This window comes from Sceloporus undulatus, chromosome 4 (genome assembly GCF_019175285.1).
Source record: "Sceloporus undulatus isolate JIND9_A2432 ecotype Alabama chromosome 4, SceUnd_v1.1, whole genome shotgun sequence".
NCBI lineage: Eukaryota > Metazoa > Chordata > Lepidosauria > Squamata > Phrynosomatidae > Sceloporus > Sceloporus undulatus.
Window position 1 is genome coordinate 68767079 of NC_056525.1, and position 25268 is coordinate 68792346.

A 25268-nucleotide genomic window follows, 5' to 3' on the forward strand; every position below is an offset into this window, starting at 1 on the left:
AATAAACAACAACAACACATTTTATATCTTTCTTGCCTCTTCTCAAGACTCAAGGTAGCCATTTGGGCAGCACAGTCCTATCAGTCAGTTCAGCCAATAAGCACATCACAAAGGTAAATTGAAGAAACAGACAGAAAGAAACACTTTCTGGTTTTTAAATCTTAAGGATTAGGAACAGGGAAGATGATGACAAAAAAATGTTAGTAACGCTTTTGGTTACATTGTTCCCATTTATCCTTTAATACCTGACAACCTATATGTAGATGTTGTCAATAGCCAGTGCTACAATAGAGAAATGAAGGTATTTACAGACGTCTTATAAAAGGACATTATGCAGATACACTTTTTAAGGCATTGGAGCCAGCAGTGTTGACAAGTGGTCAGAACAGGGCCCAGGAAATCTATTTTTTTTTCCTGTATGGTATAGATCCCATCACCTTTGTGAGCTGTTTCCTTAGTCTCTTCCTGCCATATATACAGAAATATTAAAAAAAAAACATTGGCTTAGATGCCCCAACCTGCCTTTGGTGTTTCCATGATAGTCTAGGCTCCTTGCCTAAACATTCTACTACTCAAACACTAGTGTAGACTTTTCAGGAAATGCTGGTATATGTGAATGGCCATTGATGAGTCTCACTGAAGTATGCTCAGGTCCAGGCAGGACTGACTCTGCCCTTCCAGGCTGGCCATTGGAACGTCTTGGACAGGAAGGGACATAAGAGGGCTTCCTGTTCCCACTGAATCTTATTAAAGAAACAAAGCCATCCTGGCTGTTGCACATTCTGTATGCTTGGTTGTTCTTTGGACTTGCCTTTTAGCTTGTCAGTCCTGTCTCTTGGTTTGTCCTTCAGTCCTGAATGTCTCTTCATTCCTTCTGACTTGCTTCTTGACTCTGCCTCTTGAATTGCCCCATGATCCTGACTTAGTGTTTTGGTCCTGACTATTGGCTTCTGACTCCATGTCTCAATTCTATTTGTTTTTCATGTGACATGTGGAATGAAATGTGGAATGTGGGACCAAGAAGACCAAAGTCCAACCCACTGCTCATTGGTGTAGGTCACTGACTGTCCTTGGGCAAATCCTGACTCAGCCTCATTTCCCATCTGGGAAACAGGAGTAGCCTGCTTCATAGTGTTGTCCAAGATATGAATAAGAAGAGGATTGCAAAATATTTTCTATTTAATACACCATGCAAATGATTTTAATTGTGGTTGTCAATCAAAACAACCACTCTTATTTGAACAAATAATTTGCACTTCAATTAAGCACCAATACAGATGTGGCAAACAGATCAAATCTTAATCTTGGGAACTTTATTCACTCTGCTGTTGCTCTGCTCTGTTATATATAACTGAAGAAAATTTTGAAAGGTGATGTTTATTCAGATGAACAAACCTTCAGGGCTCATTTATGACAGTTCAAGGTAAAATGCCAAAGTAGATTTGTGGTAATTTTCCCTTCTGATTTGATGTATACAGAATACAGGCTACAGCCAATGTTCAAGATTATCAGTTATCTATATCACCCAACTCTGAGAGCAGCCATATAATTAAGGGAGCTGACTTTTCCCCATGAGATATTATCATAAGGCCTGAGAAGTCTGTTCATAAGGACTAAGAATTTACCTCACAACAGATACCACATGGGAAGACAAAATGAGATTTAATCCAGACAAAAGGGTGGCTCTGGTTTGGGGTGGAGGAGCCAGCTTGAATATCCAGCTGGTTCTGAATGGGCCTGTATTTCCCTCATAAAAGGCATGTTTGAAATGCTAAAGGTGTGCATTAAAAAAATGTACCTGGAACAACTAGTGCCAACTATAGTGGTGCACAACTGGTAACTTTCCTAGAGAAGAGAAAGATTTCCACATTTATACAACCCTTGGTGACAATAAGACTAGAGTAGTAATGAAATACAAATTATACGATCTGTCACAGTGAAACCTCTCCAGACACTTTAGCTGCTCAAAATTCAACAGTGAGACTGCTGGTAAGGCCTTAAGTCTTTGTGTGTGCCATGTCTATACTATAGAATTAAACTAGTTTTATCCTCAATCCCTTGCTTTGAAGATTACCTTGGGACATGTAGTTCATGGGAGTGGAACAGAGCTCTCCAGCAGAGGATTTTAAGTGCCTCACCAAACGACAAAACCCAGGATTCCATAAGCTACAGCCATGATGATAGCAACAGTGGTATGAAACTGATAACAACTGTGTAATGCAGATACACCATTTGATCATATAACATCAATATTATACCACCTTCCCAGTTCAAATGGCTGGTTTTGTTCTTTAAAGTGCTTGGTGATTTAGGATATTCAGGAGCCTGCTGTAGAGAAAGACCTGAGAACAATATGCCATCCTGGCTAAAAATTCAGTTTCCTTGCATTATAGACAAGCAACATGCCTGTTATGTTTCAAGTATCCTCCGTACAAACTAGCTAGAAGAGCAACAGTTTTACTTCTGTAGTACCATTGAGATACATGGTGCCAAAGAAGTGCAATCTAACAAAGCAATTATTTAGGGAGAAGGAAGAGACAAATACAAATACAAAATAAAATAAAATACCCCAAAATGAATAGTCCAGATACTGTACACATAATATGAATATACAAAATTACAAAGGTAAAATTAGATCCCACCTCCCATTATGATTGTATCTACTAGTAAGTGACTGAAGATCTCTTCTACTTTCTCATGTTTTACTTTCCTCGATTGTTGAAAAATTACAGCAGCCCATCTCTATCAGTGTACATGTTGGACATGTTATATCCTAAGTGTCAAGACTACTCCTGGAAGGGCTTCCCGTATCATCTCACTAGAGCACCCATGTCCCTACATCACCAGTTCTAAAGAGTTAACACATGGACTTTATTTGTCATCAACTGAACAACATAAATGACCAGTCTTCCTCACAAATTAAGTCTAAATCCATTATTTAAACTGTCTTCTTAGGACTTTATCACACTCGGTCTCACCTCAGTCTTGTCGCAATCATGTTAGTAAAAGTGAACAAAAATATACTGGTTTTGGAGCTTTTATTACCACACGTTTCTTCAATATTGCAACAAGGTCTTTTTGTGCCATCGATGGTTCCCACACATGCCTTTCATTTTAAAATTTATTTACCGTGTGCATGCATTTGCAGTAGAACAGAAAAAAAATAGTGGTGCAATACACTTGCATCCACAATTGTTCTGTTATGAAGGGACCATCCTCACAATGGGAGGGTGGTTGTGTAGACTGCATGTGAGTTTTTGGCCTATTGTGGGAGCGGGCAGTGTGGTCAGCAGGTTTTCTCCATGAATTGGGAATCCCAGGGCGGGGGGAGCCAGCTTTTCACCTCCATTTGCCTTCGGCCTTGGTGAGGTACTTAGTATTTATGGTTAGTCTACTGTATTGTTGCTGTTTAGGTAACTGGAGTAGAGCTCTTTAGTAGGGAATTTTAAGTATCTTCTCAATCTACAAATCCCAGAGTAGTGTAGGATGGAGTTAGGAAAGTTAAAGTGGTATCAAATTGCTATATCTGTGTAATGCAGATATATGATTTGAGACAACAAAGGGCTTAGAACGTGTCGATGATAGCACAGAGTCATTATGTTTTCTCCTGGGTTTGAATGTAAAATCAAAATTGGTTTTGACATGAAGCAGAGTTAAGTGCCCTGCTCCAGGTGGCAGTATAATAGTGGGAATAGGTGAGGATGTGAAATTATATTTGAATAGTACTGCAATGCTTTGTAAACAGTTGGTGTGCTCTATCTTCTCTTCTCTTTTGATTACTACTACTGTCACTCTCTCTCTCTGCCTAACTTGGGCGATTTACAGACCACCCAAAAGGGCGGTCTGCCGGCGCCCTCATTTCCTGCACGGAGGAGCCTCAGCGGCCAAACCGTGCGACTCCTCCGCGCAGCAAAAAGAAACCGCAAAAAGCGGCTTCTTTTTGCAGCCCCATTATGACACTGCAAAGCGCCATTGGAGTACTTGAAGTGTCATAATGGCGCCGAGATGTGCAGACGCTAAGCGTCCGCTATGTCAAAATGGCGGCACCCATGTAGAATGTGCGCCGCCATTTTGTATATGCTTGGCATGTACTAGGGTTAGGGGCGTCTGGAAAGGACGCCACTTCCTAACCCTAGTGCATGCCGAGCACGTACTTTTTGGCGATCTGGAACCCACCTTGGTTTACTGCTTCCCGAATCTTACCCAAAAATTATCTGCAGCTACCTGTTGTATAAACTGTGTTAAACCTGGATTTATTGTTGCATAATGTAAGGAATGGGCCCAATAAATTTACATGTTCTTGAAGCAGTGAGCAGAGCATTTGTATACACATGTTTTCTTCCTAGTACAAGGTACTGTTTTGTCAAATGCCCTGCTGTGGTGAGAGTCATATGGCATTGCATTCTGTAACAGATTCAACACATTTCAGCTCTCAAAAATAATTCTCTGCATTCTGAAATCTAGGCTATTTTGCAAATGTTGTTAGCCCAGTAAAATGTTTAAAAGGAAACCTTTTGAATTCTGTGTGTTTGGGTTTTGGGGAATGTCACATCACATCACCGTTGCAGTAGTATCCTAATAAACACAGAGCAAGAGCAGCACTGACCACCCTTTATCTGCTGTTTTGCATTTGGTCTTTAATGCCAATTAAAATATTAAATAGGAGGCACTAGTGAGCAAGCTCTTTCACATACTGTCCGGTTGCTTCATTACAGCTTTATGGTGATGCTCAGAAAAAGACAAGAGAAAGGACAAACCCTATAGCGAAGCTTTTCTAGCAGAGAGCAATAAGAAATGCTTCAGTCTGTTAAAATGTTTGCTAGTAATGCAGGTTTTAAAGGCAAAGGAACCTTGTCAGGAAGTACAAGCAGGCTAGAGCTTCAGAAGCAAATGTTTGCCTAATAATCAATGATAAGATAATCCGCCCCAACAATTCCCCACTTCCCAAGTACCTCAGGGAGTTTTTAGGAACAATGCCTGGGATTTAATATAACTCCTGATGTGAAACCAAGTCAAGGTCTTTTGAAAATGGTTTAGATAACCTTTTACTCTGATGTGTGGTCTGCTTTCTTAAAAGCAATAGGCTGTATAACAAGCCAGAAAAGTATATTTAAGCATTAAAAATACCCATTCAGAAACAAGCCCAGTGAATATAGTAGCGATGGGTTAATTTGTGTATTTCCATATCTGTATCACTTTTGCATGTTTTTAAACACAATTCTGTTTTAATCTGAAGCTGAAGGCTTTCACAGCTGGCATCCACAGTTTTTTTGTGGGGTTTTCAGGCTTTGTGGCAGTGTTCTGGAAGAGTTTATTCCTGATGTTTCTCCAGCATCTATGGCTGGCATCTTCACAGAATGCTGGCATGGAAGTGAGTGGAGTATATATACTGTGTGACCCTTGCTTGGGAGGAAGTGATTTACATGTTAATGTGTGTGTTGGTCTGTTGTTGAATGGCAAGGCCTTGGGGTGGCTATTTAATTAGTGATCCATGGTCTACTGGGAACCCCCCCCCCCCTTTGACTCTGGGTGGTTTTCATTTTAAATTGCCTGGATCTTGATTTTGGTGTTTTTCAGGACTGATAGCCAAACTTTGTTTACTTTGAGAATTTCTTCTTTCCTGTTGAAGTTATTCATGTGTTTGTGGATTTCAACAGCTTCCCTTTGCATTCTGACTTGATAGTTGCTGGCATGGTCCAGAATTTCAGTGTTTTCAAATAGCATTTTATGCCCAGGATGGTTTATAAGGTATTCTGCTACTGCTAATTTTTTCTGGCTGACCCAGTCTGAAGTGTGATTCATGTTCCTTGATTTGAATTTGAACACTGTATTTGATGATCCCTATGTAGGCTTGTCCGCAGCTGCACAGTATGCAGTAACTCCTGCAGTCATGAGAGGGTCTCTCCTGTCTTTCGCTGAGCACAGCATTTGCTGGATTTTCTTGGTTGGTCTGTACATCATTTGGAGGTTGTGTTTCCTCACCACTTTCCCTATTCTGTCTGTGACTCCTTTGATGTATGGGAAAAATACCTTCCCTTTGGGTGGTTGTTTGTCTTCACTCCTCTGGGTTTTTCTGGGCCTGGCAGCCCTTCTGATCTCTGAGCTGGAGTAGCCATTAGCCTGTAGAGCCCAGTCTAGGTGCTTCAATTCATCTTCCAGGAAGTGAGGTTCACAGTTCCTTTTGCCTAGTCTACTGGTGTTTTTATTCTGCTGCTTTTTTGTCCTCCTGGGTGATGGTTGGAGTTCTTGTTTAGGTGTCTGCCTGTGTGTGTAGGTTTTCTGTATACAGTACTCTGTGTGGCCCAAATGTTGGTTCTGCTTGCAGATGACCAGGACAGCCAAGAATGGCAATGTTCCTTCCTTTTCTTTTTCCATCATAAATTGGATGTTTGGATGGATGTTGTTCAGATGGTTCAAAAACATGGTCAGATCTTCTCCATGGCTCCAGATGGTGAAAGTGTCATCCATGTATTAGAGCCATGCTGTGGGCTTTTTTGGTGCTGTTTCCAGGGCTTGTTTTTCAAAGTGTTCCATGTAAAAATTTGCTATCACAGGGCTCAGAGAACTTCCCATGGCTACCCCATCTGTTTTAATCTGTTTCTGCTTATTTCTTTTTAAGTTTGCTTGTTTTTAATTTAATTTAAACATTACTTTTGAACAACCACAACAGCAAAACCATTTACAGCCTTCCTCTCCCAAGTTCTTTCAAACATATACTTGTTGATGCTGAGAAATGGAGCAAGATCCAGAGCTTGGAAAAGTTACTTTTTTGGAGTACAAATCCCATACACACACACCACAGCCACAGTGGTCAGCTCCCAAGCTGATTGACATCTTGACCATCTGAACACCATCTTAGGCACAGTGCAAACATCTTAGGCAAGGCCATTAAGCATACCTGTGAAACTCTTCTTATAGCTTTGGTTTCTTTCAGCAACAGTCATATAACATCCTCACAGAATCTGCTTCCTAAAGAAGGTTAGTGAGTATTTTCTGGACATCTTATAGCAATTGTCAGGAAACTTTGTTCTTTCAGAGGTTTGAACTCCAGCTCCCACAATGCCTATATGGGATGTGACGTCTAGGCCTTCTGTGAGTAAAAACATCAAGGAAACTAAAGTTTCTCACTACTGCCTGTCACAAGGAGGTCACTTTTTGTGACGTTGTTCCCCATCTTCATTATAGTTCATCTTCTTTGTTGGTATACTAAAAACTACTTCTCTTGGGTTCTCCCATTATATCCCTTCCTGGTTTTTTTTATAGCAAATTTATTCTGCTGTAGCATAAGCCTAGTAGCATATATGGTATTTTCTGACATATCTAAATGTGTATCTTCTCTCAACATACATATGAGACTATGTGTGAAAGGGATCTAGGAGTCCAAGTAGACCACAAGTTGAACATGAGTCAACAGTGTGATGCGGCAGCTAAAAAGGCCAATGCGATTTTAGGCTGTATCAATAGAAGTATAGTGTCTAGAACAAGGAAAGTAATAGTGCCACTCTATTCCACTCTGGTCAGGCCCCACCTGGAATATTGTGTCCAGTTCTGGGCACCACAATTCAAAAAGGATGTGAGAAAGTGGAGCGTGTCCAAAGGAGGGAGACTAAAATGGTGAAGGGTCTGGAAACCATTCCCTAACAACTTAGGGAGCTGGGGATGTTTAGCCTGGAGAAGAGAAGGTTAAGAGGTGATATGATATCCCTGTTTAAATACTTAAAGGGATGCCATATTGAGGAGGGAGCAAGCTTGTTTTCTGCTGCTCCAGAGACTAAGACCCGGAACAATGGATGCAAGCTACAGGAAAAGAGATTCCAATTCAACATCAGGAGGAACTTCCTGACAGTAAAGGCTGTTCAACAGTGGAACACACTCCCTCGGAAAGTGGTGAAATCTCCCTCCTTGGAGGTCTTTAAACAGAAGCTGAATGGCCCTCTGTTGGGTATGCTTTGATTGAGAGTTCCTGCATGGCATAATTAGGTTGGACTGGATGGCCCTTGTGGTCTCTTCCAACTCTATGATTCTATGATATTTCCGTTTAAATTGTCAGGTAACATGTTGCAATATTTGCAGAAGTGAGAAATCTGCTGGAAAGCTAAGTTCCAAACTGCACACATTCCACAAAGCGTGATCAGGTTATTTTGTACAGAAATTCACACAAACCAAATTCCCATGCATCCCTAGCTTTAAGTGTCAAATCTCCTATTACACAAGCATTCATATTTCCTTATCAAAGAGACATGTCCTAAAGACACTAGAGGACGCTGGTATGAGGCATTTCCTACAATACTGCTTTCCCTTTAAGAAGGAAGCAAGAAGACAATGGGGCTTACATGCTTTTTAAAATTATTATTCCTGGTCAACCTCAAGAAAAGTTACTTTTTACCTACACCCTCCCAGAATCTGTCCACAGGCTATGCTGGTTCGAAGATTCTGGAGAATAATTATATGAATAATAATAATAATAATAATAATACAGTAATGTTTCCAAACTTTGATTCTTGGACAGGTGGTCAGCCCCTTCTGCTACAGTTATAAGCAGATATTTTGAGTGTTTCACAATAATCCCCCATGAAACATACTAAGAAAGCAGCAAAAGAGGAATTATTTGCTCCTTAATTTTCAGACAGCAGGAAAGGTTGACAACGCTGCTACTGCTGCTAACCTAATGAAAATGATGACACAGACCTGCACAGTGGCACAGTGATTCTGCTGACATAGCCTTTGACAGCCTATGGTCAGATCCGTTCCACAGTGAGACAACAAAATAAGACTGCAGAGGGTACGATTACCAATTCTGGTTCCCACAGTTGTGGAAAATACTGGTTGGGGATTCTGGGAGTTGTAGTACTAAAGATCCTTTTCCTAAGTGTTATTGTTACAGAAAGATTCTCCTGCAGCAAAAGGTTAGTACCACAATTGGGCAAGGGGAGAGGTCAAATTGAGTGAAGGAGTGGCTATAGCAGGGGTAGGCAACCTGCGGCCCGTGGGCCGGATGCGGCCCAGCGAGGCCTTGGGACCGGCCCCAGCCCAGTCCTGCCACCAATTGCCGCTGGGGCCTTTGGGGGGGCAATTGTCTATAGAAGCCTCAGAAACATGCATTTTTCAGCAAATTTTTTCGCGTGTCCTCCATTTTTTAAAAAATTTTGAAAATTTTGTCCTACATTTGTCCTGGTTTATTTATATATTTAATTTTTTTTAAAAAAATTATTTAATTATTTATTTTTTGGCTTTGGCCCCCCAGTTGTCTGAGGGACAGCAACCCGGCCCCCGGCTGAAAAAGATTGCCTACCCCTGGACTATAGCTATTGAAAAACTAGGGTCTTTTGTTCATATTAATTCCTGCTGCACTGTGGGTCAAACTACATGTTGTGTTAAACATGTGTGAGCATGTCTGCTTTAATACAGCCAAAGATTACCACAATCAAGAGCAGTACTACAAAGCATAAGAAGGAGGAGAATTTAATATTCCCCCTCCTTCAATTAATGTTTCCATAGCAGCTTCCCTTCTCCATCAACAGCAGTTTTCATGAGATGAAATGGCTGGAATGTTAAATCTCCCTTCCTATGTCTCATGGTTCAAATCCTGACCAAGCTTCCACACTGCTGTTATACCAAAAACCCCAATAGTTGGATAAAATGTACTCAAATATTTTACATGATATGTAGTTCGGCCTCTGTGACAACTATGGGGCAAGACAGTTGACAGGCATGGAAACTGAAGTTTCTAGCTTCTGGTTTTTAGTTTCTAGTTGCTTCCACAAAGTCCTCTTTGGTCTCTCACTGTTGTATGGAGCTGATATAAAAGACTACAGATCTGGCAGAAGAATGTTATTTGACGATGACACTAACTAATAGAGGTTCATTTCAGTTTATTGTTGTTATTATGTGGTTTCATGTTGACTGCAACTTATGATCAGTCCATCATACGGTTTTGATTCAGACCGATTCAGAAGAGATTTAACATTAAGTCTAACGCTGGACAAGTGTGAGTTGCTCATAGTCACCCAATGGGTTTCCATGGCAGAGCATGGCTGAATCCTTTTATCTCAGATTACTAGTCCAATCCTCAAACCACTACACAACACTGGTGCTTTCATCTAAGGGGCTGTACTGACCGCCTCAACAGAGCAGCTCAGTGATGCCCCTGGGAGTGCCAGATCAGGCCTGCGTCAACCGCACTCTGTGTGCCCGATCTGGTGCTTTGACTGCCCAAAAAGTGCCCAGCAAAATGCTGCTTTTTCTTAAAGTGGCAAAAAGCCACTCTTGCCGCCACCATCATGGCTTTTTGTCAATTCTTTGGTGCAGCGCATCTACATGCTGCACCGAAGAAGGGGCATGATGCCACCTGCCATGCAAATGGGTGGGTGACATAACACCAGCATCGGGACAGAGTCGGGGCATGCAGATGCCAGCATTTCTTGCCGGTCTGTACAGCCCCTATGTTACTAAGTAACTAGGTTATTTAAGATTCATCACCAGCAGAATAGTCAAGGGTGATGAATTGTCTGAATTGTCCACTGCAACTATTAACACAAAAATGGTGGGGAAATTGTGATCTACATCGATGGAGGGACTACTCACACTGATGAAATCATGCATCATTGATTGCAGCCTAACTCCAGTATAGTATGTCACTAGTGCCTGGCCACTACCACAACAGGATCTGCCTCCTTCCTACCCCATCACATCCTTCCAGACCAATGTTTTGGGGTGCACAGGTGGCCAGGAATTGCAGCAACAAATACTACAACCTTCCAACCCATTTGTCCCATCTGGAGAAGCTATTTAAAATATTATGTAGGACCTTTTTCAGTCATGAATCCCAATTTGGGAGAAAGTCAGAATACAAATTCAACCAACCAATCAAAAAAGTAATAGGGCTTACTTTGATATAGAGGTATAATAAAACAGCATACTCAAGACACATACAGAAAAGTATGCATTATGTGGTTTCATGTTGACTGCAACTTATGGTCAGCCCATCATATGGTTTTGATTCAGATTGATTCAAAAGATAATTAACATTAAGTCTATGGGCCTGTAGGATAAATGTGTGACATAACTTGCTTCTTTGCCTTTTTGCTGAGATTTTACACAGCAAAGATAACTGGGTATTGGATGGTGCGTGTGAGATATTCAGGTTTGAGGACTGCAGATAAAGAATCCGTTGATCTGCAAACAGCAGCCTTTTCTTTTGAGTACTATACCCTTGCCTCTGGGAATTGGGTTGGTTTCTTAGCCAACTCTTTCTCCCTCCTCTTTCAGCTGCCCCTTGCCAATGGAAGTACTGTACAAAATAGCTTGTGTCACACTGTGTCTTCCGGAAAGCTTTCCCAGCCCTGCTACGAGGAGGAAGCTTATCATAAACACTCCAATCATCCCATTTGGCTTTCCTCCCAAAGAACCATGTCCTATCTCCCTTCTCCCAGGCTCCGTCATTTTAACAGGCTCACAGGAGGGAAATTCATAACACTGAAGGGATTCATCTCCCTCTCTTCACTGTCTGTCAGACGTGCCCTCTGTAAATAAAGAGCACTGAAGGACAAATGCCCCTTTAGTGCCCCCTGCATTCAGACCATCCATCATCCCATCGAGGCTAGGAGAAAAGGCCAACTCCTTTGCACCAGAAAGATAAAGCCTATCACAGCTGTATATTTGTCCCCCTTCCTTTCCTGCATGGAACCTAGTGCATTTCAGCTACTGCCCAATCCAATTTCACAGTAGCAGGGGCTTTGGACTTGCATGCACAGTGTGTATGGGTGTGTTTAAAAATAATAATAATGAGAACTTCCAGCAAAGAGAGAAAATTCCCACTTTGTACATGGTGACTGGATAAATAATTGTAAAAGCGTCACTGCCAAAACAGTTCCTCCAAGTAATGATTGTCCAACATTTTGTAGACAAAGGCTTTTGAGTGCCTAGTTAGTTACCATAAATGTTGCAATAGGTTATGAAAATTATAAAAGTGGAATAGGTTAGTAATTCAGAGAAAGTGGTGTTGAATGATGATCTTGACAAACTGTAGAAATGTTACTTTTTGGACTACAATGCCCAGAATCCCCCAGCCGGCACGGCATGGCCACTGGTGGATTGACTCAATCAAGGAAGCCATAGCCCTGAGTTAGCAAGTCCTGAGCAGGACAGTTATGGCTGGGACTCTTAGAGGTTTCTTATTCGTAGGGTCATCATAAACTGAAGTTGACTTAATGACAAATACTGTAACAACAAATGATGCTTAGTAGTCTATTGCGTAGGTTCCTTAAATCTTTTCATAAACAGGTACAGATTGTACCTCCTTTATCCATAATAAATAAATAATAAAAGTTTTATTTATATACCGCGCCTTCCTTGAATCAGGGCGGTTTACATACATTATACATTATACATACAATAGGTTAAAAACAAGTCAGAGCATTGTATAATAAAAATAAAAACAACAAGCCCCATTAGCCCATCCTCATGGCCACGGAAGAGGAGGGAGGCCCTTAGGATTTTTATGGGGGGAACGCTTGCTGGAATAAAAAGGTCTTCAGATCCTTTTTAAATTGGGCCAGGGAGGTAGTCGAGCGGAGCTCGGCGGGCAGCGTGTTCCAAAGGGCCGGGGCGGCGATGGAAAAGGTCCGCCTTGTGACGGAAGAGAGCCTAGCGCCCGGCACCTTCAGTAATAGCTGCCCGGATGTTCTGAGGGTGCGGGACAGAATATACGGGGAGAGGCGGTCCTTCAGGTATCCTGGGCCCAAGCCATTTAGGGCTTTATAGGTCATCACCAACGCCTTATATTGGGCCCGGAAGCGAATAGGCAGCCAATGCAGATCTTTAAGCACCGGTGTAATATGGCTGGCCCTGGAAGTTCCAGTGACCAGCCTGGCTGCCATATTCTGTACCATTTGTAGCTTCCGGGTTTGGTATAAGGGTTGCCCCATGTAGAGTGCGTTGCAGAAATCCAATCTCGAGGTTACCAGAGCATGTACTACCGTTTCAAGGTCTCTCTGGGCCAGGTATGGGCGCAGCTGGCGAATAAGTCGAAGCTGATAACAGGTGTTCTTGACCGTCGCATTCACCTGAGCAGTCAGGTGAAGCGACGAGTCAAGAAGCACCCCCAGACTGCGCACAGAGTCCTTCACAGGGAGCGTGACCCCGTTCAGGACAGGTGGAACTACCACCATTCCTGGACCAGGGGAACCTATCACAAGTACCTCCGTTTTCTCTGGATTCAGCTTGAGTCGGTTTTCCCTCATCCAGCCCATTACTGATTCCAGACAGGCCACGAGAGGAGAGACACCATCCCCGGTCACTGCATCAGTCGGAGACATAGAGAAAATTATTTGGGTGTCATCAGCGTATTGATAACCCCGCGCCCCATGTCTCCGGATGATCTCTCCCAGCGGTTTCATGTAAATGTTAAATAGCATGGGAGACAGAATGGCTCCTTGAGGGACCCCAGTTATAAGGGCCCTCTCGTCGGAGCACACGTCTCCCAGCTGCACCATCTGGGACCTCCCGGAGAGGTAGGACCGGAACCACTGGAGCGCAGTGCCCCCAATTCCCACCTCTGCCAGGCGTCCCAGAAGGATACCATGGTCTATGGTATCGAAAGCCGCTGAGATGTCCAAGAGCACCAACAGGGACACGCTTCCCCTGTCGATGCCCAGACGGAGATCATCGACCAAGGCGACCATGGCCGTCTCAACCCCGTAACCCGCCCGGAAGCCAGTTTGAAATGGGTCCAGATAATCCGTTTCATCCAAGACCGCCTGAAGCTGGATTGCAACCGCCCTCTCGATCACCTTCCCCAAAAATGGCAGCAGCGAAACTGGCCGATAATTGTTATGTACCAGGGGGTCGAGGGAGGGCTTTTTTAATAAAGGTTTTACTATGGCCAATTTTAGTTCAGATGGAAATTGCCCTTCCCTCAAAGATGTGTTAATAATCCGGCGTAGCAATAAAGTTACCGCCGGTCCCCCCTGGGCCGCTAGCCATGAGGGACAGGGATCGAGAGAGCAAGTTATAATGCTTGGGACCAGAGGTGTTTTGGATTTCTGATATTTATTGGACTTTGGAATACCTGTATTTGCATATACTTACATAATGAGATATCTTGGAGACGGGTTCCAAGTCTAAACACAGAATCCATTTATGCTTTATACACATCTTATACACATAACCTGAAGGTACCCAGATTGTTAGGGGCCATTAGCTTACAGTTGAAAACCACTTAGACACTGTTAATTTAGTATGAAGCGGTATATAAATGAAGCTGTTTGTTTGTTTTGTTTGAAGGTAATCTTATACAATATTTTAAATAATTTTGTACATGAAACAAAGTTTGTGTACACTGAACCATCAGAAAACAAAGGTGTCACTATCTCAGCACCCATAGAAAAATGGTTTTGATCTTTGGAATGTTTCAGATTTCTGAATTCTAGGTAAAGGAGACTCAGCCTGAACATTAGAAAAATATTGTGGCATATGCTTTGGCCTCACTTACACTCCCATATCATAGATCTTGATGCGATTAGCCCAAACTTTTCAAGATAAAGACGTATCCCTAAGAAATTTAATTCCTTGGGGAAAAATGAACATGACAAAGATGAATCAATGTTAAAGATAGCCTAGTCTTGAGAAGAATTAACCTTATGATGAAACATTTGTTCTGTTCCTATCCTTAAAACAAAAGATCCATCAATGAAGGAAGCAGGTATTGGCCCATGTTCTCTTTCTGGTTCTGTGTAATCAGAAGAGAAACCGTACAGATGGACTAAGGAGTGGAGTGGGAAGACTTTCCAACAACTTGTTCCCGACTTTTATATCTCATAACCAGAAGTTAGACAAGTAATGTTTTTGTACCTCAACTCTGAGACCTACTGTTGGGGTATTCTGGCAGTTATACAGTACTTCAAAAGAGTAACTTCTCCCGACTCTGCTCATCAGTCCCTTTCTTCAAGAATCAGCAACCCAAAAACATAGTTTCCCACTCAGCTGTTTGTTGAGATCTTGGTAGTAACAGGGACTTTGCTCATTTGCAGAACCAGAACCCCTGGAAAAAGATCCAGCTTTTGTCTGTGCTTCCCTTTAACTCCATCAAAGGATTTCGAGGGGGGGGGGGAATTCCAACTCAGAGAGTCAAAAGATAACCTCTTGTGAACAAGCTACTGTAATTCAAAAGGTCTCTCTGGGCTTCATCAAAGGGGCCTGACTTCACCACATCTGTACTTGTGGGCATTTCCTCTGCATGGCTATAAGAATTTATTTCATGCATAGCCCAAAGTTTTTCTGCTCAGCTTTTCACTTACCTATTAAAAAGCAAGTCGCTCCCTTGGCTTGCATTTCTCAGCTCCCTCCAGGTGCGAGAGGTGGGTTTTTTTATTTTTGCTGCTGCTTTTCCCTCCTTTTCCCATGTTTCTTGTGATCTTGGTACTTTCTTCACCATACCCCTTGAAACATTTCATTTAATTTGGGCATTAGGGCAACATCCCAAATGTGAAAAGATCTGAAGACATCTGTCCCTGGGGCATACCACTCCCTGGATGAAAACAGGGGAATCTCTTCCCAAAATGTGTTTCTTTTAAAAAAGGAAGGGAATTTGGCTAGAATTGCCTAGGAAATGCAGTATAAAAAACAGCTCGTGGTGCAAAATTCTCCTCTTTCTTGTTTGATGATGCTGTTGCTTGATGGTAATTTCTCTTTTATAAGGGGGAAAACAGCCTCCCCTTCTGATCCCTGTTTCCAGCCTAGCTTGCTTCAGCCCTCATGGTAGGAAAGAGTCATTTGCTGAATCAAAGAGCCTCATCCAGGCAATACAATGACCCCCCTGTGGTGTAATTTTAGGCCGTGAGAATGCGTGAAAGAATGGCATCAGAGAGAGGGGGGTGTCTTTTTTTCTGAGATTAGCCCAGAAGGAAAGTGTGCAGGGCAGCTGGCTATTAATGTTGTATTAGTGATGGATTAGCAAAACTCTTTGCCATAGAGGCTGGAGGTACAATGGCAAAACTAATAAGCTAGTGGACAGCAGGGGGGAGGAATGTCTCCATGCGATCAAGTTATTTGGCAAAAGACTGTGAGGAAATAACAGAATTCAGACCTTGATTAACAGAGAATAATTGTAGCGGAAACTAGCAGTGTACTTTATTGGTTGGAGTAGTGTAGTGGTAGACTGAAGCCTGCATTTTTGAATAATAATAATAATCATCATCATCATCATCTTTTCCATTTTTTTAAAAAAAACATTGAAGGTAAAAGTAAAGGTAGTCCCTTGACATGAATGTCTAGTTGTAACTAACTGTAGGGGGCTTTGCTCATCTACGTAACTAAGCCAAAGAGACAGCATTGTCCGTCAACAACTCTGGTGGTCATATGGCCAGCATGACTGCACCTAACATGGTTACCTTCTCACCGAAGTGGTACCTACTTATCTAGTTGCATTTGCAAGTAGGTTGGCAGAAGCTGGGCCTCGAACTGCCAATCTTCTGATCTTCCAGTCGTCAGAATTAGCATCTTAACCACTAAGCCACTGCATCCCCTTTGAAAACATTACATCTTACCAAATTTTCACTTTAACCACATGAAACAATGTACATACAAATGCATTTATTCTGTGCATATGATATTGTAATTTAAATGTATACTTTTAATTTTGCTAGTTGTTTATGTCACAACTATTAACATTATATTCAATGATATACAGGAATTACAATTTATGAGTAACATTAGTACAAAAAAAACATTACTAAGGGGCTTTACAGACTGCCCCTAAGGGGTGGCGGGATGCTGCCTCTTTCCTGGCTGGATTGGGGCTGCAGCAACCTCACGCCACGGCCCTGATCTGGCCTCTGTAGAGTGCCATAGCCAAGACAGCGTGACTGTATGGCGCCCCCTCGGGGCTGCATCATCTGGATGCAGCGCCGGAAATGCACCATGATGCCGCGTGCCATCTGGAATAGTGCACAGCATCATGACACCCTGGGGGTGGAGTCAGTGTGTCCATCATCAGGATGCTGTGCCCTGACTCCACCCACAGGGTTGCCATTTGGGCCAGTCTGCAGAGGGCCTACGTTTTCTGTATGATGTGGTATGGGAGGAGGTCAATGATGGGGTGACACCATGAGTTACTGCACTGGGTGATGCCAACCCAGGTGATGGCATTGGTGCTGGGCCCTTCATGCTTCCCATCAATCATCATTCTCTGCAAGTTCAGAGCAATGATGAAGATAAAATTGATATTGTATTGAAGGCAAATGTGATATATGCTTTTAAATTATAAACACTTGCTTCTGACAATAACCCACATAGTTAAACAATGGTTGGCAAAGTTCCTTTTTTTGGACTACAACCCCCAGAATTCTCCAACAAGCTGACTGGCATTTAGCATTTCTAAATGCAAAGATTATCTCATGTTTGGGTCACAGTCATATGCTTGCTCATGCACACAGATCTCTCGTGGTTGTAAACTCTGAACATTTAACTTGGAAAACCAAAGCTTATCTTTTAAAAGCCTGAGTTAAATCTTCTGTATATTTAACCAAAAGTCAAGCCAGGAAAGCAACTATTCAGGCTTATCACGGCATCAGATTTACAGACTTACTTTGCTCTGCTTGTACATTTTGCATATTTAATTAATGCATTTTAAACAGAGCCAAATGGGTTCAAAGACTAACCCCGTATCTACTTGTTTACTCCTAAATACAGCACTTACCTCCTTTTCTGTCTTGTTGACTTGTGGATTACCTCAAGCAAGATGCTGTAGAAGCTAGTTTCTACCCTCTCTGCATGATCCATCTATCAACATTGTTTTTCCATGTAAAACCCATGAATTAAAGCACAGAGTAAAAGCAAAGGGTGAGCCTGCAGCACTGTCTACATGGGGGGGGGGGGTTGATGCAACCCTTGCACGAGAGGGATTCCTTAACCCTCCTCTTCTCTGTAGCCTCCTGTGCTCTATCCAAAAGTCAGGGATCCCTCAGGAAAGGCCTCTGATGTGGAACAGCCGAAGGGGAGCAGGTTGGAAATGGGCAGGTGCGGGAATTGGGCATAAGCAGACTGCAAGTGCAAATCCACAAGAGCAAAACAGAAACAAAATAATTTCAAGCCATGGTTTGAAGCAAGAGCTCATCCATAATTGGGACTGGAATGAAAAGGCAGGCTGACAGTGGTGAAGACAAGGAACCTGATGAACATAAGAGAGACAACAGAGAAGTCTGCAGTTTGTGGAATAACAGAAGCAAGGCCAGAGTCTGGTTGTTGATCAGGCTGCTCTATTTAGAGCAAGGTCAAGGAAAGTCATCCTGGGACCCATGAGAGCACAACTGCCCTTCTCTTCCACTCTGCACATTCAAAGAGTGCAGACCACAAGGTTCCTCATTCAAAATCCAACTGATACCTGTATGTAGGGTCTAACTCTCTGTTAGATGCTGTCTGCAGATCACCACTGTTAAGAAGAGTAAGTGGCAAATCAACTGAATCCACCCTACAAGAGCTGCGGCAGAACCAGAAGTAGATGAGGCACTAGGTGTTCTGAGATCTTGCAAGGGAGGAGATTGGGAGCTACCTAAACATAGTTGGTGCCATCTCTTGTGACCCCATCCTATGCCCGGCAAGACCCCAGTAGACATCAGCTACCATTGGGAAATTTGCTGAAGTTATATGAGTCTACGCACACACGCACACACACACATACACAGCCTGCATCAATAGAAGTATAGATCGAGAGGAAGAACTTCTGACAGTAAGAGCTGTTCAACAGTGAAATACGCTGCCTTGAAGAGTAGCAGAATCTCCTTCTTTGGAGGTTTTTAAACAGAGGCTGTATGGGCATCTAACGGGGGTGCTTTGATTGTATATTCCTGCATGGCATGTCTTTGGACTAGATAGTCCTTGTGGTCTCTTCCAACTTTATTATTCTGTGATTTTATGATCTATTACAAATTCTAGTTGACTTCTTTATGTTAATAGAATGACTTGTGGCAGGGCTTCTCAAAGTTCTTCAAGAAGGCCTGAATCAACCAGATCCCATTATGTCCAAGTTCTAGTCTAATCCAGTTCCAAATTTCAGATTCACAGCTGAATTCCATTGGGGCATACCTAGCACTTATTCTTCTCACTCTCAGTAGTCAGAGCAGGTGGCTGAGGTACCACAGTACTTCTAGTTTGCCCTGTCTGTGTACCCCATGAGAAAATTTTCATCTAGGTGCCCACAGGGTGCCTGAGATGAATCATCAAATGTGAACCTTTATTGAGCTGACCACATCCTCTGAACGGTTGGCAGAGTAGGCAGTAGGGAATTTTTCTCTCGGTCATCTGGGTGAGCAGTTTAGTTACTGAAGCCACAAATTTTACCTATCCCTTGCAAATCACAAAGCTAATGAAGATTACCTGCAACATTCTGCCATTCTTTCAACATTCATTCTACAGCATTGGAGACCAGGAGAAAGAGAATGTGCGCTCTGACTGCAAGATGGTAAGTTTCAGGGACTTTCTTCTTATAACTCATTGTACAAGGAACCGTGTTGTAGCTAATATGTTAAAATAAAAATTGAAAGCCTAAGAGTATTCTCATGACTATCTCTATGCATGGTGGTTCTGAGAAATGGCCAACCTGGGGTTAAAGAATGCCAATATTGCACTGCAGTACATCTGCATTTTTGAGAAACCAACCTGAGGAAGAAAAAAGATGGTTGGGACCTTCTTGAATGCCATCTTGGGAGAAAGGCAGGAAAATAAACAAATAAATAAATAAATAAATGATCTTGGTGAATTCTGATATGTTGGGAGGAGGGTGGATTTTTCTCTGTAAAGGAGAGAAAATCACTTAATTCCCATCCATATTAGTTTCAGTTGATTTAGAGTTCAATTCTGTATATTTTTGCTACTAAGTTCCACTCTGCTCAGTGGCTCAATGGAGCCCAGTAAATGTGCAAGTCTTAAGACATTTCTCTAGATTCCAGAGTGCTCCAACATTTTTTCTGTACCACTTTTCACATTCATATATCAGTTTAGCTAATCTGATATCCACAATGATCCTGAAATGCTTCATTATGGTTCACTCCAGAAGAGCCTGAAACCATAAGTAGTCCATTTTAATACCACTGACTGGAGACCTCATAGATGCAAGGAAAATGTTAGTGTAGCATCTCTAGGCTATGTTATACTTTGACTCATAGAAAAACAAAGTCCCTAGTACAATACAGCAATCATCAACAGTGCTGACACATCAAAAGTTTTTGTGTACTTATACAGCACAGCCTGTACTGTATATCGAAATCCACATTGGATGTGTCCCCGTCTCTTCAGCACTCACATTTTTCTGAACTTCTGTCATCTCTTGTCTTGTGTACACTGTGTGCAACATTTTCCTCTATTGACAATGGGATCAGAGTTGGCTCCATGAGTCCCATGTAGAATAGGGCAGATCATGTTGAGATTGACACAATAGCAGAACGCTTTGTAGGAGACACATTCCTCCATTCTCCACACATTTATATTATGCAGGGCTGGCCCAATAAATTTCGATCCATGAGATGGAACTGCAAATGGAACCCGTCCCACCACCCAAGCAAAAGTTGTCCATAGAAATTATTTTCATGCATGAAGAAGTAAATCCAAGAAGTCCCTGTCTGCATCCTTTGCATTAAAAATATAATGATAAAATATTAAATAACTAAACATTTGCTGTCATGACACCTAAAATCTAATGTCTGGTCTATCTAGTTCATGGGAGACCCTGTCCTGATTTTACAGAACAACAGTCAGCAGTAGTGTTTCTTATGCAACCGCTAGGTGGCAATAAATTCTAATACTGTAAAGTACTTATAATGTAGCTTGCCAAGGTGATTGCCTATTTCTTTGGTGCAGTTTCAACACTACATTTGACTCTTCTTTTTAAAAAACACAAAATACAGTGCTAAAAATCTACAGTCTTTGCCCAACCTAAATCTAAAGATCAGTTCAAATAATTATTTTAACATTACCAATCCACATTGTGCATCTACTGAAGCGGAGATGTTTGAAACAGATAGCTTATACAAAATCCAGAAATACTCTTGTACTCTTGCAAGGAGATGCAGGGGTTATATACAGCTCTCTAAAAATGCCCTTTAAAGTAGTGATTCATTAACCAGTCCTTTGTTAAACTCAAAATATATTTTCCATGGTACTCTGTTACTCTTCATGAGAATTCCCACAGGTACAAACTTCTTAAATTCTATCCTTTCCTCCTTGACATCATCTCCAATGAGCTGGTACACATAGGTTTGTGACTTTTTCTGGCCTCATTTTACATGAATATTCAGAATATGCACTGAAAAATGGCAAGAACTTTTGGCAAAGACATGCATTTAGAACTATTTGTGTGTTTCCTTGTTACAACCACAAATAAGGGAAAATTTGCTTGATAAAGACAGATCAGGTTTGGCAGAGACAGAAGACAGCAACCTTAGGGAAATCCAATATATGTTTAAAAACTGCATGGCAAGGTAAGATGATCCTTTGCAGCTTAATGTGAGATGAAAGGCAGACCTGAGCAAAGGACAAGAAACAATTGTTAAGCCCTTAAGTTCTCAGGTTCTTAAAATCAGTCAGCTTCAGCCTGCAATCCTATACCTGGAAATAAGGCCCAATGACCTCAGTCAGTCTCATTCTAAATAGGCATTATAGGATTGCACTGTAAGATTTCAACCCTGTGAACGTTTGCTTAATAGGCTGTAGCCTCCCTGAACACAGTAAGAATTATTCCTGAGTAACATATCTAGGACAGGCTTGTAATTCTGCAGTGCTATATATACCTGTACTTTTATTTCTTGCCCTGTTCTCTGCTTTTTATACCACCTTACCCAAAGAAGAGTTCTGAAGAACTCAACAGCTTACTGCTTTTGTAACATTTTGGTTGCTGTAAAGAATAGGTATTATCCAATTGTGACTACCAATGTATTGACCAATATAGATGGACCTAAAAGGATGTCCTCGTCATGTGCTAGGGTTGCCTCTGGGTGGTGTGCCCACATGCCCCTCAACCCTAGCACGTGACGAGGGCATAAAAATGGCAGCTCCCTGTATACATGGGTGCCGCCATTGTTACATAAGCACCATGTGGTGTCCACACGGTGCCGCACGGCGCTTACATAACAAGTGCGCCAGTGGTGCACTCGTCACGCTGCCCTTGCAGTGGAAAAAGAACCTGCTTTTTGCAGGTTCTTTTTCCACCAGAGGGAAGCTGCATGGTTTGGCGGCTGCAGCTTCCCTCCGGTGGAAAAACAGGCCATAGATATGGCCGGCAGGCCATAGATACTTGTGTGTGTGTTTTATAATATTACCTTGAATTCAGTGGGACTTTCATGTGAATGTTTTATTGAATTATTTATTTGTTAAGTTTATATCACACCTGTTCTCAAATGAACTCAATTCATTTTATTCTCATAACCCCCCTGTGAAGTATAAGAGAGTAACTGGCTGAGAAAGAGTGATTGATCCAAGATTACTCAGTGAGCTTCATAGTTCTGGATCTCTTCTCTTTCCATCTGGTCACCTTGGGAGCAGCTACCGAGCAGGTGGCTGAGCAATGACTGAGAGGCTTCTTGCATCCACTGGCCTTTGCCTCAAGGTTGGCACAGGTGAGAGGTTTCTCAGTTGCTGCTCGGCCAGCTGCTTGCGGTCCCCAGGGAGCCTGTTTAATAGCGATGTCGTGTGAATTTTTTAATTGCAATATCGCATTTTGGATAATCGCTGTTTAAACTCTCAATTTTGCTCGATTCCCCCATGTGATAAGGTCCTAACTGCCATGGCTCAGTGCTATGCAATTCTGGGATTCTTTGTTTGTTGTGGCACCAGAACCCTCTGACAAAGAAGGCTAAATGTCTCACAAAACTAGAACTCCAAGAATTCCATAGCACTTAACCAGTTACAGTGATGTTAACCTAGATTATTTCTGCAGTGTGGATGGAGCCCAAGTTAGTCTAACTGTATTTTAACTTTTCTATGATGGGTTCTTAAAGTTGTATTTTTTTAAGGTGTTGTGCGCTGCCTTGATTCCCCCAAGGAGAGAAAGACGAGATATAAATAAAATAATAAAAATAAAATAATATCTGTGCTTAGTAACTTTGCTTCCCGCCCAAACCTTTGAGGTCACTTAGAAGCCTATTGTTGCTTGTTCTCACAACTCTTGAGGCTGCAACTTCACAACCCAGTGTACTGCAGAAGGAGCAATTATTTGCAATTAACTGCCTCTCTTTCCCTCTTTTGACATAGTGCTCTATAAAAGGTGGAGTGAGGAATGGGATCATTAACAATTTTAGTTGGAGGCATCAACTGTAGATGTTTACATTCTTTGGTCCTCTCAAGATCTGATCGGAGCGATGTAGCTGAACTGAATCAGTGCTGCTATTTTATTTTATTTATATGTTGCCTTTTGCCCAAATTGGGCTCAAGTCAGCTCACAAAAAGTTCTTAAAAACAAGAGAACTTTTGGAACTCAGAAAAGGCAAAATTATACATCAATTTTGATTATGACTTCCTGACCCTTGTGCAGGATAACAGCCAAATTATTTTGTAGATTTGGCATTTGGAGAGTTCAGTGTTAATTCATTTCAAAACCTATTTTTCTACTGGTTCTCAAATTTAACAAGTGTCTTGACGACCAAATCACATTGATTTCTTCCCTGGCATCTCTAAATGGCATTGTGTCTACTCTAGCAATTACTGAAGGAAGAGATCACATGCAGATAAATCAGGTTGCATTAGAATTTTCTATTCTGTTAAAGAAAAGAAAAAAAAATGAAAATCACAATTTTTAAAATTCTTGCCTGGGCTTTTGTGAACTCCAAGTCTCAAATGAATTGGATTCTAGTCTTTTAAAAGTCTATGTTACAATCAAGCGCAGTACAGAATCACCAGAATATATATGAGGAAGAAAGGTGAAGAGGATGCAAAATGCATTTCAGGGGTAGGTTTCTGAAGGAGAAATAATGTAATGGCGTGTTTCACATTAACACTTTGGAGAAAGGGTGTTCATGAGCAGAGATGGCTGGGGAATGGGTTGGCTTTAAAGCTAATTTTTAAAAGAAATATCTGCCTCTCATTGGTCAAATTCTTAAGGAACACTATATTTTGTTCCCCATCCTTAATCCTGGAAATATTTTTGATGGTAGATATACCTGTGATATTGGTACAAAACTGCTGCCAGGTTGGCTAACACTGCATTTTGTATGTTGATGTGTTACATTAAATTTGATCAAAATCAGTAGAAGAATGAAGTACAGTACTGACTTTTGGAGTAACAGTTTAATTTGGGTTTCCTGTGAGTTTTTGCTATTTTCAGTTGTAAAATCTCCTTCATCAGATGCAGAAATAGACAGAAACAGGTGGAGCAGGCAGGTAGGAACACATGCAGGTAGAAAGTAACCATTCCTTTTTCATGTAAAGCAATATCTTCAGAATCAAAGTGGTATTAAATATGGCAAGCAAGAATGGAAGATAGCTGCAAAGTATGTGTGTCTGTAATGTGATGAAATCTGTAATTCTCAATTCAAAGTCTCTCTGATGTCTCTAACTTTGTCTCCAGGGAAGTAAAAATGATTACCATACAGACATCATAATGTTCTTGGTCTTTGTGCCAATTTTGTTTTGTGATACTGTTGGTGAACCTGTTGGAAAACCTATTTCTAGGCACCAGATTTTTTGACATTGTTATGTGCCTTCAGGTTGACTCTGATTTATGGCAGTCATATTGTAGAGGTTTTTTTTTAATTTTAATTTTTTTGGCCAACATTTATTATGTTTCACCGAAACCTAGATCGGGCTGTAAATCAAAGTCCTTCTTTTAACAAATTGCATTTCATAGTTAGTCAGCACTAGTTTTAGTCACATTTCTTTTTCTTTCTCAGACATATCATGCTTTTTAAAGCCAACAGTGGGATCAGTTTAAAAAAGCAATGACCTTTATCTTGTCTATACCAAAATAGCATTGAAAAAATTATTCTTTTTTTAAAAAAAGCCAAAAACAGTGTGATGGACTGTAACTTGCAGTATATGCAGTTTGATCCCACTTTAACTGTTATAGCTCCATATTACAGAAAAAGGAGATTCAGAATTTGGCAAGATACTCTGATTCTCTGCTAGGGAGTATGGGCTCAGAGGCACTTTGTTCTGGAGTACTGTATCCACCTTCCCAAGCCACTGGTTTTCACCTGTCTCTCACTGATGAAACTTAAGAGTCAGTAAATGAAGTTGATCCCTCAAGCCTAAAATGTCCCTAAACCTTCTGTAAAAGAGTAGACAAA

The 25268-nt window shown here is 41.6% G+C and overlaps 1 protein-coding gene across 1 annotated transcript in view; it reads right to left on the reverse strand.

Moving 5' to 3' along the window:
- Window positions 1-15422, reverse strand: part of INAVA (innate immunity activator) — a 56760-nt gene extending 41338 nt beyond the window's left edge. The window contains exon 1 of the mRNA XM_042464164.1: window positions 15297-15422. Within this exon, the coding sequence (XP_042320098.1) occupies window positions 15297-15330 (34 nt within the window). The 5' untranslated portion in view covers window positions 15331-15422. The remainder of the gene's footprint in view (window positions 1-15296) is intronic.
- Window positions 15423-25268: the final 9846 nt, after the last annotated feature.